The sequence below is a fragment of the Schistocerca piceifrons genome, chromosome 1, assembly GCF_021461385.2.
Source record: "Schistocerca piceifrons isolate TAMUIC-IGC-003096 chromosome 1, iqSchPice1.1, whole genome shotgun sequence".
Classification (NCBI taxonomy): domain Eukaryota; kingdom Metazoa; phylum Arthropoda; class Insecta; order Orthoptera; family Acrididae; genus Schistocerca; species Schistocerca piceifrons.
In genome coordinates, this window is record NC_060138.1 from 309,364,768 (window position 1) to 309,384,620 (window position 19,853).

Consider the following 19,853-nt stretch of genomic DNA (forward strand, 5'->3'; position numbering starts at 1 on the left):
AAAGCTGATTATGATTTAAATAATGAAAAACTGCATCAGTTACTTATTTTTTCACGCGTAGCACGACGCGTTTTGAGAATTTAGTCTCATTTTCCAGAGAACTTATCTATATGAATATTTTTAAAGATGTTTCCAGTGTGATTTTCCGCCTCTTGTGCTGCTGATGTCTTTCTGAGGTTGTACTACAATCAGGAAATAGGACAAATTGAATCCTGGAGTGTTTTTATATACTAATTTTAGAAATTGTGTTTTTGTTTGTCTGCTTACAGATATTGTGCCTCCTCCATTACACAGAGTGTCACCACTTCCAAATCATCACTTACACTGCTTGTACTCAAAACACACTACAGTGATATTACGACTCTATGGTTTCACAAATAGGTCGTACACAGTCAGAGGCGCTACAGTGATTTTGGATTACATTATATATATATATATATATATATATATATATATATATATATATATATATATAACTGTCAATTACAAAATTGATTTTAACCACTATTGACTTTTGAATTTTCGATCACATTTTTTAAATATGTGAGGAAATGTGCGTATTTATGAAAATTACTACGCTTATTATAAGCCGGCCGGTGTGACTGAGCGGTTCTAGGCGCTTCTGTCTGGAACCACGTGACTGCTACGGTCGCGGGTTCGAATCCTGCCTCGAGCATGGATGTGTGTGATGTCCTTAGGTTAGTTACGTTTAAGTAGTTCTAAGTTCTAGGGTACTGATGACCTCACATGTTAAGTCCCATAGTGCTCAGAGCCATTTGAACCATTTTCGAGCTTATTATATGCAAGAGAAAAATTTGAAAAACTGTTTCACTATCTAGTTTATGATTAAGAATTTTTTTCTCCTAGATCTTTGTGGTGAATAAAAATTTCAAGCTCCTTCATTAAATACTTTTTGTGGTTTTTTGGAAGTGATGGAGAATTGTATATTCCTGAGTCTGAGAATTTATCTTTATTTTATTGTTTACGGTGTGGTCTCATTTCTGTTATAGTTTGTTGTTTGTGGAGAAACTTACTTTCTCTTTATGTGACCTAGGTCTGTTCCTTGTACTTTGAGAAATGTTATCTATGTGAGGAATGCTCGCCATACACTTGGTTCTGTTGCTGATCGTTATGAAGTTGAGCTGCGGATGCCATTGGCCTCTGCGATTTGGTTAATGATGTCTAATTGTTAAGTTAGAAAATAAGAGCCATAATTCAGTAGTCAATAGTGCTAAAAATTAATTTTATAATTAACAGCTTTATGTAACGTAATCCAAGAACACTGTAACACTTCTGACTGTGCACAAACTCTTTGAGAAACTGTATCGTTTTTAATATATTTGCGAGTGGCGTGTTTTGATCACTGAAACAAACAATGGACATGATGGCTCGCGTGTATGTGATATTCTGTGTAATGGAGGAGGTACAAAAACACCCTAAGATTGTTTTCGTCCGATTTTCCGATTGCAGCATAACCTCAAAAAGACGTCTGCAGAAAATCACACATGGAAACACACGCATGTAAACAAATATAACTGAAAACGATAATTAATTCTCGAAACACGTTGTGCTTAGCATGAAAAAATAAGTAACTGGTGCAGTTTTTCTTTATCTAAACATGATGACACAGTTACAGATTTCCCTAAAACATCGAAAAATGAAAAAATAAGTAACTGGTGCAGTTTTTCTTTATCTAAACACGATGACACAGTTACAGACTTTTCTAAAAATCGAATATGATGAGCGAAATTAAAATCTGGTTGGCTTGAAGAGGGACATCGTGTGGTGTTCATCGTTTTTCGTGGATGGAAAGGCAGAGGAGATACGATAGTCACTTTTGTTATATTAAATAGATTGTCATGTTATTTTCTTTACATTTTGATAAAAGGTTTGAAGAAATGCTCAATGCATTGGGCTGTACAGTAATTATTTGACATCATATTGTGGTGTTGAGCTTTTGCAGGTGCATTTGCAGACGCATGTAGTGAGACTGGGATGAAATAATCAGTAAGTAATGTAATGAACGTTGTTACAACTCGTGTTCAAAATGTTGACCTTTAGGAGACATACATGCGATTGGAATTGTAAAATACTGCACGTAGAATGTCATCAGATCCAATAGCAGAACAAGCTCCTGTAATACGATCTTTCATATCTTCGCGAGCGGTTGGAATTTAATTATAAACTTGTTGTTTCAACCATCCCCGCAAGTAAAAGTTCACAGGCATTAAGTCTGGCAAACGTGCAAGCTAGTTTGTGTTTCCGGACCGACCAATCCAAAGTTATTCAAATCTGTTGTTCATAATCTCTGTAATTCTCCGTGCATAATGTGTAGGGCATCTATCGTGCTGGTACCACATGATTTGTCGTATGTAGAGTGGGATGTCTTCTAGTAATAGTGGCAGCACCTCTCTTAAGGAATCAAAATACCTCGGAGCATATAAGTTACCATCAGTAAAATAGGGACCAATAATTCGATTGTTTAGAAGACTGCACCACACGTTGACTGATCAAAGTCTTCGTTTGTCTCTCTTCTCAACCTTCGTGGAGTTTCAGAGGACTAATAATTGGTGTGTGCATGGGTTGTAAATGATGATACATCTGTAAATAATATTTTGATCAAGAACATGTTATCTGTCTGCAGTTTCCATTGCCCCATTCTAGAATCGTACCCCTCGAAGCAACTCACCGCCATGGACCTCCTGATAAAGTGATATGTCGTGTGGGTAAAATCTGCTGGGATGCAGTATTCACAAAACAATTCGTTGACTGATTACATCCTCGCGTTCGAACTGTCTTGTACTAACATGTGGATAGCGTTCTACAGCTGCTAAGATATCAGAGCACGTCGCTCGTCAATTGCTGATTTGTGCCACTTACTTTTTTTTATTACTGTGGACGTTACCTTTTTCCTGAAATGTTTATATTGTGTTTGCAAAGAGAGATTCACGACGATGCTGCACGATCAGTATATCTCTCAGCATACAATCCTACTGCTACTCTCACATGCTGGCGACATTTGCAATAACCATATTAAATTTCATTTGCTTAGAAGACTGTGAAGGTCTGATAACTTTATGAAGGCGTCGTAAGCTCGCTGCCACAGCAAATCGCAGACTAATGGTCTGCATGCGATAGATAAACAAAGTAATCCTGCAGTGAGTGGAATGTTGTTTACATTCGATGCTCTTCGTGCAATGAGTGTAATCTTTTTTCCATTTGATGTAATCTGTAAAGTAAACAATCACTTAATGTACCTGTTTTTTGTCGCTGATGCTCTATGATCAACGAACGCTCGTACATAACCAAACCCAACACAACATAACACAATGAACGTGTTTTCAAAATAATGTTAAAAGGCAAATAATATAAAATGCCAATATATTTAGAATTATTAAGTTTGACCAGCATATCTCCTACAAGCTACGACCTACGAAAAAATGAACTCCTCACTATCTCCCCCCTTAAGGCTAAACACATTTTGTTTGAAAGATTTTGTTGTATAACTAAAAGTGTCAGAATTATCAAAATGGCCTATATTAAGTGCCTCACCATGTGTACCACGGAGGCCGTTTCATCTTTGCATATCTATAGCAAACGACATCCACTGCAACCTGCTTACTGTACTTAATACTAGATCTTCGCTACAATTTTTCTCCTCACAATTCATTCCACTCCCAAACTGAGTATACCTTGGCGCCTCACCTTGTGTCCTTCACCCAATCCCTTCTCCTGGCTACCCACATAGTATTCCTAGAGTATTTCTCATTATTCGGTAATATCATTTTTCAAAAGCTTCTGTTCTCTTATTATCTGGACTGTTTAAGTCAAGGGTTTAATTCCATACAAGAAAGCCTCACACAGATACTTTGAAATGGTTTTGGCTCCGTGTTGTGCCCAACTTTGAGATACAGAGGGAAATTCCTTTCAGACACCAAAAAGTGCAATGCTCGTTAGACATCGATCAAAAACATTAATGTTCCGAAGTATGGACACCTATTTGTCAACGGAAACACTTTTGTAGTAAGACAACAAATTAGATGAGCAAATGACTTGCTTTTTATTATTTAAGGGTACCTAATCAAGGTCAGTTGCGGGAAATTAGGTTTCAAAATGCAAAGCAAGTCTGCCTTCAAAAATATTGATTTATTGACTCAAAGTTCTACATGAAATACAAAGAAAACGAGTGATAACCTGTTATTAGTGAAATGAACATCAATTCTCGTAAAATTTACAGCAAAGTGTGGCTCACTAGAAGCTCAAAAGCACAATGAATGTACCGCTAACACTTTGGAGGTTACCTAAAGAGTGTGTCATCGGACTGTTTCGCGGCGGCATGACTGAATAAAATTTCCTCGGTTTTCAAGCAGCGCAAATTCGAATAAAATTGTCGAGCTTTCGATGGCCATCTCCGCCATCGTCTTCAGGAGTAAATAGCACTGACTGCATGGGTTGTCGAGTATCTTACAGAGTTAACTGCTCCCTCTTGGATTGGGTTGGCATAGTTACCCACTCATATAGGCACGACAGCAGCCTCTGGCACCAACCAGAGAGGGCTGGAAAGACGCCTGCGCAGAGGTGAGTTGGGCAGCTCGAAGCAGTTCCGGCCCACCGCGGGACCGAGTCACGCCAGGCAGCCGAATGGCCGGCGCCACGTTCGAAACTACCTGAAAAATACCTGAAAGACTGCTTGGGAAATGCGATAAGCTCCTAATAGGTAAAGCTCGCAACTGTGAAGTAAGCGAATTCAAGATCCTTATAAAGCTTATAAAGCGAATAGTGCAAACACTAACTTGAAAATTCACAAGTGTTCGTGGTCGAAGCTGGATCAAATGTTTCTCTTTGCATGACCGGGCAATACGCCTCCACCACACGGAAAGAACTCTCCAAAACTTAGTCCCTCTGCTTTCCAGAATAAACACTAAATGGAGGGGAGGATTCCCACCTTTTACAACAACAACCGGTGAGAATTTCCACAAATTCATGAAAATTCAGGGGTACCCTGCCGAAATTTCTCATCCATAGCTTATGGAACGTGACTTGACTTTGAAAAAGATTGTTACGGGCTGATAGAAGTCTCCCACTCATTGGTCGTGAACTTCGTGCCACGTCACAGAAACGAACCAACTTTTTTGAGTGGACAACATCGTCTAGAATTAAAGATATTTAATTCTCTCGTGGTGCACGGCATAGCTGTGCAAGGGCGATCTAATGTCTGCCTACAGAAAGCTGGTTTTTGTCACGGTAAGTGATTCTCTAGGGATCGGCAGTGGCTTAGCACAGTCTGTAAAGGCGAACGTCGCATGTGCCGACAAAAGTAGAAGGCGGGCCTGGCTTCACTTGCGAAAACCACAATCCCTTGGGACGTCAGCCGGCCGAAGTGGCCGAGCGGTTCTAGGCGCTACAGTCTGGAACCGCGCGGCCGCTACGGTCGCAGGTTCGAATCCTGTCTCGGGCATGGACGTGTGTGATGTCCTTAGGTTAGTTAGGTTTAAGTAGTTCTTAGTTCTAGGGGACTGATGACCTTAGAAGTTAAGTCCCATAGTGCTCAGAGCCATTTGAACCCTTTGAACAGCAGCAGCTGCACGGTTCCGGACTGAAGAGCCTAGAATCGCTCGGCCACAACGGCCGGCCCATGCATGTTTCTCTACGATAAACTATACATACAAACTGTAAAGCGATAAAACTACTACCTTGCACACGAGAGAAACCATCGATTCTTTGTAACACAAACACTACATAGTTTTCCAGAGAGGTATGACGCTTGCTGCCTGCTGTTAACGAAGTTCAAGACCGATTACGGTTCGGAAATCGTCATATGTTCACAACATCCATATAAAATTATCGTCGACAGCCGAAAATGCATACGAATGAACTGACATATTAGGAGGAAATAAACAACACGATCAGTAGCCATCGAATATGTAACATTCTTCATCCAGTTTACTACCAGCCCTGTTAGTCTTACGATTGCACACAGGAGTCCGATGTTACGCTGTATCGCTCATGTGTGGGATAACATTGTCGTCAATCTCTATAATGTCTCCTCTCTTCACTATTCAGGTATTATTTAGCAAAAGTCTACTCTCCTCCTCCAGAGCACGCAACTTTATTGATTTTTCTCAGTACTCTTTTCATGGTATTGGCCTTTAATTTTATATATTCTGTTTCGGTAATTTTACTAGATTTCCACGATTTTACATATTTCATCGTATTTCCCTCAATTTTTACGTATCTCACATCAACTTTTCGTGATTCTGCCAGGTTCTCCTCGAATTTTACCGATTTTACATCATCTTTCACATTTTTTTCCACCGTTTTCCGTATGTATATGGTCATATTGCTGACGTACCCATGTGCTGTTTGATTTCCTGCGAGAATATTTGTGCATCTTATACACCAACCTTCTAAAAAATTCTAAGACTTGTCCTCTGCCTGATGATCCGTTTGCTTGCATTTAGGATAGGACGAACATGAAAAGTATAGTAACAGTCATTTCGTACCTAAGTGAAACTGGAGATTCGGTTGATGTCGAAGATGTGGCAGAGAAGTGGGCCTCTTCACACAAATCTTCATTCGTCTAGAGGAGGGTACCGTCATTATATATGACTTGGAACTCCTCTTACGACTGTGGTTTGGGGATTTGGAGAGGCTTGCTGTTAACGATCACAGACAGCTACTGCTCTAAGTCGCACACCGAATAATTTTGTACGTCTGTTGTGAACGTATCATATTTTCCGAATCCTAATCGGCCTTGAACTTTGCAAACGGTAGGCGTCGTACCCCTCTGGAGACATATACAGTGTTTCTGTTACAAAGAATCGATGTTTTCTTTGGTGTGCAAGGTAATATTTTTATCACTTTAAAGTTTGTCACTATAGTTTATCGTAGAGAATCGCGCATGAACAAAGTTTGTCTTGTGCTGGGAATATATTTCGTACATTGGAATATTAACAGCGCTGCGTTCTGCCACACAATTCTAGCATTATATCATATTTTAAGCACAGAACCATATAGCCTTAGGAATGCATGTGTTTAAGTTCCACAATCATATCTCTCTTCTTGGTACTAACCCCGGATCCTAGAATTGATGGCACAGTTTAGTTATGCAAAATGCATCAAACAATGTCCACCTGACGTTTCATCACGCAAAAACCACTCGTTTCTTCTTGATAGCCGTTTGTTATATCATCACAATACTCTCATACCTATGTATAATATGTTCAAGATTTGGCAATGAATGCCTGTACTGCACGGTAGTCTATCTACATACACAATATATCCGTCTTTTAGTCTTTTGCCCACCAATTTCCAGGTGGAGGAGGAAAGTGGAGGGCTGGGTGGTTTCCCACAACGGGGGGAACCGGGGGGGGGGGGGGGGGGGGTAATTAGTTGATCAGTTATCAATTTAAGGCCTGAAAGTGTACCTGTATCATCGATGGCGGGGGGGGAAGAATAGTGGCTCCCTGAGGGTTTGGGAGAAGAAGAGGGAGGGGAAGGAAAGGGGAAGGAATAGGGGGAGGATTCTCGGAAGGACAGATCATCCCCAGGGTTCATAATCCTCTCAGCAGAACAATGGGTTAGAGACCCGTCAGTCAAAGGAGAAAAATTGGTTAGCCACTGAATGTATACTTGCCTGTGATTTAGGCAACCCACACAAACAAAACTCGCTCGTTCTCTATTTGCCCCACTATTGCAGGCTTGAACCAGCATCCTCCCGATATCGTATACCGGCTATGTTTAAAATGATCAGTAGTTGGGTGACAGGATGTGGGAGTGGTAAGGCGCTGAGCATAAAGAAAATAACCATTTTACACACACACACATTTATTTATGACAGAGGCCAAGTTTAACGTCAACAGAGATGAGCAATACTTGTTAAAGCGAAATTCAGTGGCAAAATCACAGAGGATTTCACGAATCCCAGCGGACACTTCACTCCACGCAGGAAATCGTGCTCAGGCGTTATTCCTGCATCAACTCTAGTAGCATATATGGAAACGTCCCCTTTTGAACAATTATACAAGACTGTCCTTAACCTGACACGCAATATTTTTAGCGCAACGCAATCTGACTTTCAAAAATCCCTACGAAAGAATGGCCCTGACTAACATTAACCTATACCTTTCACAAATCACTTACCTCACAAAAATCTTCGTTACTGGAACTAGTGCAATACAGCGAGCGCCACTACTGCCAACTAAATAAAAGATTCAAACTAGGGAAGGCACTAACTACTAATAGGCATAGTTAGCAAATGAAAGATTTTAATAGAGAACAAACAATATATTTACCTTAATAATGTTGAAAACTCATAATATACATATCAGTTCATGACATCCAGTTTTAAAAATTCCCAAACTCCGCCATTTCTCTCCCCACATCCACCACTGCTGGCGGCTCGCCTCCAACTGCGCAACGCTACGCGCTTTTAACATCCAGCTGCCGCTGCCCAACACTACAATGGCAGACAACAATGCCAACTAGCCACGGACTGCACATAGCACAGCCAGTCATTTTTCATACAGAGCGCTACGTGGTGTTACCAATAAGAAAACCTAGCAGCCAACTTACAATATGTGGAAATTTACTATATGCATCGGTGAAGGTAAGTCGTCATGTGCCTATGAACAGGCTTGCAAAGTCTAAACGAATTCGTGACCAGAGCTGCGTGGGAGGAGGCTGGAAATTCCTGGTGTTTCTGGCAAGGGTGGCAGTTGGTGTGAGTGTGCTCAATGTCTCTGTGAATATCTCGTCAGTACACATCCGTCTTGTCAAAACAACCCCGTAACGGCATTCATGCAGTAGGTCTTGTATGTTTCGTCGCAGGACGTCTTTTGCTGTTTTCCGCCTGTAGGAGAAAAACTCTCCTAAAAACAAGGACTGCCCATCGGTAGTGCCAACATGTCGTAACTTTCGGCTTGCTGATCAACTTTCTGTCAGCTGATCACTCATGTGTGATTAACGTACTTCACATTGTTTGGGGAGCTGGGAACTAACTTGCTGTTCGATTTAGCGTGAAACTACGATAAATGTAGTATTATTAAAGCGGCCAAATGACACGAAAATTCTGAAGATGTCCTCGTCCAGACAAGGAATGTTGCTAAACTTCAGTCTTGCAGCCTCGTCAGAATCATCTGTGGTGACCAGAGTGAGTCCACACACGCAAATAAGATTTCCAGGTAATAATGAATACTTTATTACAAAAACACAGAAAACTAAACAATTTCTCAGGGAGCAATTCCGTGAAGTCCGAACACACAAAAGCTGTAATCATCCTGATGTGGTTCCACAACAGAAATAATAAATCTTAGCCATCACTAAGTCATAAGCGATAACTGACAACATTGAAATTATTCTATTCTAATTGGACATCCATCACTGATTAAAACTGCTTGGTAATATCACAGAATCGAAGTCAACCGACGTGTATCATCCTAGGAACACAGTGCAAGCAAGAGCTCCAGCTGTGAGTGCTGGCGACTCATTGAGATCCTCCTTCGTTGGTGTTGAAGTTGTAATTGCTCGCTCTGTGACGAGATGACAACTTCAGTACAAGCTTGGCGGAGTGATACGTGGATAATGTTCCCACGGACATGTGGTCGTCAGAGGCAAATAGTCCCACGCAGGTACCAGCGCATATAACAGTGCAAGTACCATGGGGGGGGGGGGGGGGGGGGAAGCTGGCATCGCACATTTCTGTGGAGTCCACCGGAATATAATTTTTGGTGTTGGTCAGCCGTTGTGTTGATACACAATACAGCCAGTGCTGTGTGACCGACAGGAGGGAAGGAGACCTGACTTACAGCAATTCGCCGGTTTCATCCATACCGAGGGTAGACAGAAGTGTAGGACACAGCATCGTCATTACTTGCACCACCATTCCCTGAATTACAACGCGGCCCGTAGACAACCGAGTAGGTTTCTTTATTATGATCTCACAGAACTTCAGGAGAAAAACGAAACATTTTATCTTGAAGAGAAAGTATATACATCCGCTAACCTCGCCCCTTTGAAGCTTATAATGAAGAGGCCCACATGGTAATTAGGGTCCCTCCAGATAGGTAAAATATCAGAGTTTGATTATGGATGATTCATTACTGCTTGATTAATGAAATACTCAGCATTTCACATCTCATTTATTATAATTTGTTACTTGTAGTGAGGTATGTAGTAAGAAGACTAATCTGCAAAGAATTAAAACAGGTATCATACCCAAGACGATGTACGAGGTCCATCGGTGATCTTATTTTTCGTCCCAGTCTGGTGCTTGAACGACAAGTATAAGTTCTATGTTCTTGGTTGCCACATTGTTTGATCCAGTCTATCATGTGATCGGCTTACACATACACTCCTGGAAATGGAAAAAAGAACACATTGACACCGGTGTGTCAGACCCACCATACTTGCTCCGGACACTGCGAGAGGGCTGTACAAGCAATGATCACACGCACGGCACAGCGGACACACCAGGAACCGCGGTGTTGGCCGTCGAATGGCGCTAGCTGCGCAGCATTTGTGCGCCGCCGCCGTCAGTGTCAGCCAGTTTGCCGTGGCATACGGAGCTCCATCGCAGTCTTCAACACTGGTAGCATGCCGCGACAGCGTGGACGTGAACCGTATGTGCAGTTGACGGACTTTGAGCGAGGGCGTATAGTGGGCATGCGGGAGGCCGGGTGGACGTACCGCCGAATTGCTCAACACGTGGGGCGTGAGGTCTCCACAGTACATCGATGTTGTCGCCAGTGGTCGGCGGAAGGTGCACGTGCCCGTCGACCTGGGACCGGACCGCAGCGACGCACGGATCCACGCCAAGACCGTAGGATCCTACGCAGTGCCGTAGGGGACCGCACCGCCACTTCCCAGCAAATTAGGGACACTGTTGCTCCTGGGGTATCGGCGAGGACCATTCGCAACCGTCTCCATGAAGCTGGGCTAAGGTCCCGCACACCGTTAGGCCGTCTTCCGCTCACGCCCCAACATCGTGCAGCCCGCCTCCAGTGGTGTCGCGACAGGCGTGAATGGAGGGACGAATGGAGACGTGTCGTCTTCAGCGATGAGAGTCGCTTCTGCCTTGGTGCCAATGATGGTCGTATGCGTGTTTGGCGCCGTGCAGGTGAGCGCCACAATCAGGACTGCATACGACCGAGGCACACAGCGCCAACACCCGGCATCATGGTGTGGGGAGCGATCTCCTACACTGGCCGTACACCACTGGTGATCGTCGAGGGGACACTGAATAGTGCACGGTACATCCAAACCGTCATCGAACCCATCGTTCTACCATTCCTAGACCGGCAAGGGAACTTGCTGTTCCAACAGGACAATGCACGTCCGCATGTATCCCGTGCCACCCAACGTGCTCTAGAAGGTGTAAGTCAACTACCCTGGCCAGCAAGATCTCCGGATCTGTCCCCCATTGAGCATGTTTGGGACTGGATGAAGCGTCGTCTCACGCGGTCTGCACGTCCAGCAGGAACGCTGGTCCAACTGAGGCACCAGGTGGAAATGGCATGGCAAGCCGTTCCACAGGACTACATCCAGCATCTCTACGATCGTCTCCATGGGAGAATAGCAGCCTGCATTGCTGCGAAAGGTGGATATACACTGTACTAGTGCCAACATTGTGCATGCTCTGTTGCCTGTGTCTATGTGCCTGTGGTTCTGTCAGTGTGATCATGTGATGTATCTGACCCCAGGAATGTGTCAATAAAGTTTCCCCTTCCTGGGATAATGAATTCACGGTGTTCTTATTTCAATTTCCAGGAGTGTATTTGCTAACTGTAGGCAGAAATCCCCAACAAACTACCAATCTGATTGTCCAGCGGCTGTTGTCACTGACTTCGTATAGTTTGTGCATCACCAACGAGGCTTTTAGTCACACAGAATACTATGCAATGACTTCCTGTAGTAACATGTGTGCTCTTTTGAGCAATTGTCAGTGCACGTTATTTGGATGGAGACATGTATGTCTCTCAAGGGTTCTCAATAAAACTTGTTATCCGTCATAGTGCCACACTGACCTCACCAACATGTGACTGTAGCCCGGTGTTTGTTTTAGAGTAGCCGTTCGCCTGTATGACAGCGTATGTGGACCCGATCATCGAATTTCTGTAACCAGAAACGAGACTCGTCCAACTAAGCGGCATGTATCCTTTCAGCCATGGTCCAATTTTGATGATGTCATGCCCACTGTAATCGTAACTGACATGTCGCTGGGTCGTCATCTGTGGATACCCATGTTTAACCATTTGCGCTGAACGATGTGCTCCGAAACTTTGTACACTGTCGTCATAGCTACCACAGCTTACTTCCATTTCCGATTTACAGACGGGGCTTGGTTCTGAATGCCGCGTTCTGTGACGAAGCGTGGACACCTTGTCGCTTCTTCTTGGTTTCACCGTCCTTCAACCGCTTTCTAAAGCTGCTCAAAACTAGTCACGACAGTAGCACGATACCACTTGACCAAGCTGCGGTGGTTCCTTCACGTTTCCATATCACAGTCACATCACTAGCAACAACTTCAGAAGGGTTTCAGTGTCCGCAATGGATTTGTCATTCAGGTGATTTCCAGTGACTCCTCCAAGTCACTGCCCTCTCCATACCGACCTATTCTACTGATGCTTCTTCTCAACTGACAACATATACTCCCCACCTCCTTTCATACTGCCAGGTCCGCCTCTCGTGACACATAGTGGTTAATTCCGCATTAAATAGGGGTGCCTGGATACTTTTGGTCAGATTGATGTACTTTACTTACCGTGTCATACGTCTGCAACGCCTTCAAGTGGCATTAAGTCTCGCGACGGGCAGTGATCATAATGTTTCGGCTCATCATTGCACGTAGTTTCTTACGGAGTTCTGCTCCACCGCAGACCACTCAATATTACGTTCAAATGGTTCAAATGGCTCTGAGCTCTATGGGACTTAACTTCTGAGGTCATCAGTCTCCTAGAACTTAGAACTACTTAAACCTAACTAACCTAAGGACATCACACACATCCATGCCCGAGGCAGGATTCGAACCTGCGACCGTAGCGGTCGTGCGGTTCCAGACTGTAGCGCCTAGAACCACTCGGCCACCCCGGTCGGCCAATATTACGTGATAAATGTTTACTAAAATATACACAGGTGTCCCAGAAATGTGACAAACCTCGAGGTGATATTGAGGAACAAATAGAGGACAAGTACCGGTCACCATTACTGAATAGCAAGCAACATTGCGAGACACTCCCCGTACGGCCTGTCAGCGTACAAAGTCAGTTCTGCTGCCTAAGGGATGGCCTAGTGGCAGGCGCCGGCCACTGTAAATTCGATGATCTGTAGTGTCGTTCGATGACATTTTCGGACACTGTTTCCTATCCTCGATTTGTTCCTCAAGACAACCTCTACAGCCCATCGAAGTTTGTCGCATAACTTCTGGGACACCGTGTACACAAATTTAAACTTCTAATGCCATTAACACATCATTATTCTCTTACTCGTGGTTATATTATACTCCTGAACACAGAAATAACACCTTTCATCAGATCCAATTCGAATACAGGAGCAAGTGAATTCAAAAGCACATTGTGATAAAGAAACATTGAATATTCAGTATTATTAATATGCATTTCAAATGACAAAATTTATTCTGAATTCTGATATTGGAGTCCGCTAACGAGGATGAAAACAATTTCTTCATATATTCAAACATCAATAGTGAGTGAAATATTTTCTAAGATACGAAAATAACTATGACTGGGTAGAGCCAGACAATTTATATTCCAACAGAAGACCTAACTTATAGCTTTTTGGCCGACAATATCAACAATTCCTAAATGTCCCACATCATTCTGTTGTCTAAGTTTCTGCGTTAACCACATGTTCACTTGCACCGCTGCCTTCTTTGGCCCTCTGCGCCGTCGGTAGTTATAAGAGACAGTGAAATGAGGGCAAGGCAGATGAAAAGCAAGAAACTAAACTGTTATTTCAAAAGTACTCGCAATAACTGTTAATACATTTATCCCACTATAAGACAAGACGGTCAATACCTTCATGGAAAAATCGTACGTGGTGATCTAAGGAACCGTGGCTACACCCAGGTGTACTCCACTCCGTCCGAAGCAAATTGACGGCTACCAATGTCTTTCTCCATGACTGCAAATATATAGAAATACATTGGGGGAGAACAGGATGTGTCTAAGGGCTTCCCAGCGAAACGTCTGCAGCGCAGTGGAAACAACGTAAACAACCTTGGCAATACGTGGGCGGGCATTACCCTGTAACAGAATGGCGCCGTATGTCAACACTTCCTGTGAACACTTTGTAGACATTGAAGCACACCATCTAGTCCAAACGCTCAGGAATGTTGATGGACGTCATCATTCTGTTGTAGGATAATGCCCACCCACATGTTGCCACCATTGTATTGACTACATTGCAGACGTTTCGCTGCGAACCCCTTACACGTCCTCCATACAGTTTCGACTTCCCCTCACGTGATTTCCTTATTTTTGGAACCATGAAGAAAGTCATTCGTGGCCGTCGTTTTTGCTTCGAAGAGTTGCATGTCTGGGTACAATCATGACTCCGTAGGCAACGCCTAACATTTTTCCTTGAAGGCATCGATAGTTTTGTCTCGCAGCGGGATAAATATATTAACTGTTATGGTGACTGCATTTGAAATAATAAGTAGTTTAATCATGTTTCTCCTCTGTCTCGTTTCCATTTGACTGTTTCTTATATACCGAAGCGCCAAAGAAACTGGTATCGGTATACGTACTCAAATACAGAGATACGTAAACAGGCAGAATACGGTATTACGGTCGGCAACGCCTATATAACACAAAAAGTGTCTGACGCAATTGTTAGATCGGTTACTGCTGCTACAGTGGCAGGTTATCAAGATTTAAGTGAGTTTGAACATGGTGTTACAGACGGTGCACGAGCGATGGCACATAGCATCTCCGAGGTAGCGATGAAGTGGGGATTTTCCCGTATAACCATTTCGCGAGTGTACCGTGAATGTCAGGATCCGGAAAACCATCAAATCTCCGACACCACTGCGGCGGGAAAAAGATCCTGCAAGAACGGGACCAACGACGACTCAATAGAATCTTTCAACGTGACAGAAGTGTAACCCTTCCGCAGATTGCTGCAGATTTCAGTGCAGCGAACAATTCAACAAAACATCACCCGTGTACACTTGATTACTGTACGGCGCAAAGCTTTATGCCTCGCCTTGGCCCGCCAACACCGACAATGGGCTGTTGATGACTAGAAACATATTGCCTGGTCGGACGAATCAAGTTTCAAATTATATCGAGTGCATGGACGTATATGGGTATGGAGACAACATCATGAATCCATGATCCTTGGATGTCAGCAAGGGACTGTTCAAGCTGGTGGATGCTCTGTAATGGTGTGGGACGTGTGCAGCTGGATTGGTATGGGATTCTTGAACTTCTAGATACGACCTTTGACAGGCGGCACGTACGTAAGCATCCTGTCTGATCACCTGCATGCGTATATGTCCATTGCGCATCCCGACGAACTTCGACGATTACAGCAGGACAATGCGACAACCCTCACGTCCAAAATTGCTACAGAATGGCTCCAGAAACTCTCTTCTGAGTTTAAACACTTCCGCTGGCCACCAAACTCCCCAGACATGAGCATTATTAAGCATATCTGGGATGCCTTGCAACGTGCTATTCGGAAGAGATCTCAACCCCCTCGTACTCTTACGGATTTATGGACAGCCCTGCAGGATTCATGGTGTCAGTTTTTTCCAGCACTACTTCAGTCATTAGTCGAGTCCATGCCACGTCGTGTTGCGGCACTTCTGCGTGCTCGCGGGGTCTCTACACAATATTAGGCAGATGCACCAGTTTCTTTGGCTATTCAGGGTATGTGAATGATGTACCTGTATAGTTTACAGTATAGAATTTTATCCTGGATGAGTACAATAGGTACAATTTTTAACAGGGCATATAATTACTGAATGTTTCCATATCACTATTGTAGTTGTGATTCTTTATGCTCTTTTATTGGTTAAGACTATAACATAACCTCATATGGTGTATTTTATTATACTGTGAGTACTTGCTTGACGTTTTATGTTAGGTGATGATCTAAACTGCTAGTTAGTGAAAGGTTTTGTTCAATCAGCAACTTATTTTCGTCAGCGTCACTTCTTTGTTTACTGGCTGTGGGGCACCGTTCGCATTCAATAATTTTCACTCTTACGTACATTTTATGCATCTGTGTGACCTAGGCGATGGACATGACACATAGGCAGACTAATTAGAACTTTGAAATTTTAAGTTTTTTATTACTCACCTATAGTTTATTGTGGCATACGTGCCAACTAAGACCGTTTTATCGAAAGAATTTGTCCGTTCCCCTGAGGTTCTGACGCTGAATCTGGCTGCGTAAGGCAGCATGGTACGTGCAGGAGGAGCGTTTGAGATTAGAGGAGCTCACTTGTTGACTTTGGCTACACTTGAAGAACGTCGATCAAAATTGCAAGCTCTGTCCTTCACTGGCACCATACTAGGTTTCCGCCCCCGGTAGCTGACTGGTCGCTGGGAGTTGTGGCGTGCTCCTGTAATCCAAGCTACTGGGAGGCCGTTTTGCGGGAGAGAACTGTGAAAACACCCACAGTTTCGGTCATCTTGTGAGCTCCAAGGCGTCCGTGGTGCCTTCCTGTACATGGACACACATGTTTCGCGGGTTCAAGTTTCGCGTTAGTCAATCTTTTGCCGGCTCTCTGTAATAAAAAAACTGAGTTCACCGATCAACAACGAACCTAAACGGGTGTCTTACGACGTCCGCCCTGAGCAGATACAACGAATGAAAGAGAGCTAAATGAGATTTAAAAAAAAAAAAGTGGTCAGCGCGACAGACTGTCAATCCTAAGGGCCCGGGTTCGATTCCCGGCTGGGTCGGAGATTTTTCTCTGCTCAGGTACTGGGAGTTGTGTTGTGCTAATCATCATCATTTCATCCCCATCGACACGCAAGCCGCCGAAGGGGCGTCAAATTGAAAGACTTGCACCAGGCGAGTGGTCTACGCGACGGGAGGCTCTCGTCACACGCCATTATTATTACTATAGTAGGTGGGGCGTATTTCCCACATAACTTCTTTGTGTGCAATGTCTCAACTGAATATTTAAAGTGACGACCTCTTTTTCCCACCAAGAACGGCTTAATATTGTAATGAACTTTATATTCTAATGAACGCTCCGTAAAATTGCCATTTCTTTTCTATCGTGTCCATGCACAATCTGGCCTTGCACGTAGATGCCATTTTCTCGATAAAATCGTAGTCATCGCACGCTGGCTGAGAGCAACACATAACAAGCACTATCTTATCAGGAGAGTAGTAGCTAATCAGTACGAGGTGAGCTGTATCGCTGGAACTGAAGCATCATTGCTCACTACTGTTGTGACTGTTGAACTACGTGCGCATTACCATTCCGTGTACCCGCAGAGCATGGAGACGCCGGAGGGTTTTAGGATAGTGCGGGCGCAGCCATCGGACCGCGACCGCGTGGAGCGGCTGGCGAGAACCGCCTTCTACCCGGACGAGCCGATGAACGTCGCTCTGGGTAACACCAGGGGGCCGCCCACGGACCAGCTGCTGTTCCTCTCGGCGCTCGACGAACCTCACTCGCTGATCGCCGAGGACGCCAGCACCGGAGAGGCCGTCGGCATGTGCATCAACGGCATCGTCTCGCCCGAAGTCCACGAGAAGAAGAAACAACTACAGGTGCGCCGCCCTAGTAAGAGCAAGATTGCGTCTGAAATATCGTACTACATGTTCCTCTAGTTATTTGCGTTTGTTCTTCACCACATTTCATATTTTCTGTGAATATTTTCACCTCTGTACCACGTAGCTCAAATAATGTAATTACAATCTGACTTTCTCTGTACTGTTGTTTCCTTCTTAATTACACTACTGGCCATTAAAATTGCTACACCACGAAGATCACGTGCTTCAGACGCGAAATTTAACCGACAGGAAGAATATGATGTGATATGCAAATGATTAGCTTTTCAGAGCATTCACACAAGGTTGGCGCCAGTGGCGACACCTACAACGTGCTGACATGAGGAAAGTTCCCAACCGATTTCTCCTACACAAACAGCAGTTGACCGGCGTTGCCTGGTGAAACGTTGTTGTGATGCCTCGTGTAAGGAGGAGAAGTGCGTACCATCACGTTTCCGACTTTGATAAAGGTCGGATTGTAGCCTATCGCGATTGGGGTTTATGGTATCTCGACATTGCTTCTCGCGTTGGTCGAGATCCAATGACTGTTAGCAGAATATGGAATCGGTGGGTTCAGGAGGGTAATACGGAACGCCGTGCTCGATCCCAACGGCCCACGTATCACTAGTAGTCGAGATGACAGGCGTCTTACCCGCATGGCTGTAACGGATCGTGCAGCCACGTCGCGATCCCTGAGTCAACAGATGGGGACGTTTGCAAGACAACAACCATCTGCACGAACAATTCAACGACGTTTGCAACAGCATGGACTATCAGCTCTGACACCATGGCTGCAGTTACCCATGACGCTGCATCACAGACAGGAGTGCCTGCGTTGGAGCACTCAACAACGAATCTGGGTGCACGAATGGCAAAACGTCATATTTTCGGGTGAATCCAGGTTCGGTTTACAACATTGGAAGCACGTATTCGTCATCCCCATACTGGCGTATCGCCCAGCGTGATGGTATGGGGTGCCATTGGTTACACGTCTCGGTCACCTCTTGTTCGCACTGACGGCACTTTGAACAGTGGACGTTACATTTCAGATGTGTTACGACCCTTGTCTCTACCCTTCATTCGATCCCTGCGAAACCCTACATTTCAGGAGGATAATGCACGACCGCATGTTGCAGGCCCTGTACGGGCCTTTCTGGATACAGGAAATGTTCGACTGCTGCCCTGGCCAGCCCATTCTTCGGATCTCTCACCAACTGAAAACGTCTGGTCAATGGTGGCCGAGCTCGTTACAATAGTCACTACTCTTGACGAACTGTGGTATCGTGTTGAAGCTGCATGGGCAGCTGTTCCTGTACACGCCATTCAAGCTCTGTTTGACTCAATGCCCAGGGGTATCAAGGACGTTATTACGGCCAGAGGTGGTTGTTCTTGGTACTGATTTCTCAGGATCTATGCACCCAAACTGCGTTAAAATGTAATCACAAGTCAGTTCTAGTATAATATATTTGTCCAATGAATACCCGTTTATCATCTGCATGCCTTCTTGGCCAGTAGTGTATAATTCATTGTGAAAGGTAGAATTGTGAGCTCAGCAGAGATTGGTCTTCCTGCTCACGTTCTACAACCTATGCACTCGCTAGTTACAGCTGAAAACGAGACGTGGAAGAGAAATCGCTTAACCACTGTCCGTCACCTAAAAGACTTGGCGGGAGTTTTCTCTTGCATTTGGACCTAGCTATCTGGAACGTGTGTGCTTCAAAAAACCCTTAACGACTTCTATACAAAAGGCCATATTTACATTTGTAATTAGACGATCTATCGGCCCCATTAAGGCCGCCTGGCGGCCTTACAAATCATCCTGGGAGTGCCAAACAATTAAAAAAATAAGTAAATAAATAAATAAACAAGAACTTCTGATGTAGTTCGTGGACTAGGGATAGCGTCTTTCACTGCTTATCAAACTATGATGGGTCCCAGGTTCTATCCTCGCAGATTCTATCCCAGCTACTACATAAATTTTGAGTAAATATCATCAGCAAGGTTGGCGTAAGATTTCCGCTGCTAGAAGTCAAATTCGTCCTACGAACAGCCTCGTCAAAGAGAGCGGAGGAGTGGGCAGAGGTATGGGATATACTGTT

General features: G+C 44.2%; 1 protein-coding gene across 1 annotated transcript in view; it reads left to right on the top strand.

Moving 5' to 3' along the window:
- The window catches only part of LOC124798620, a 71,916-nt gene that overhangs the window by 25,413 nt on the left and 26,650 nt on the right, over positions 1 to 19,853 (top strand). Inside the window, exon 2 of the mRNA XM_047262100.1 lies at positions 17,476 to 17,754. Coding sequence (XP_047118056.1) covers positions 17,479 to 17,754 — 276 coding nt within the window. The 5' untranslated portion in view covers positions 17,476 to 17,478. The remainder of the gene's footprint in view (positions 1 to 17,475; positions 17,755 to 19,853) is intronic.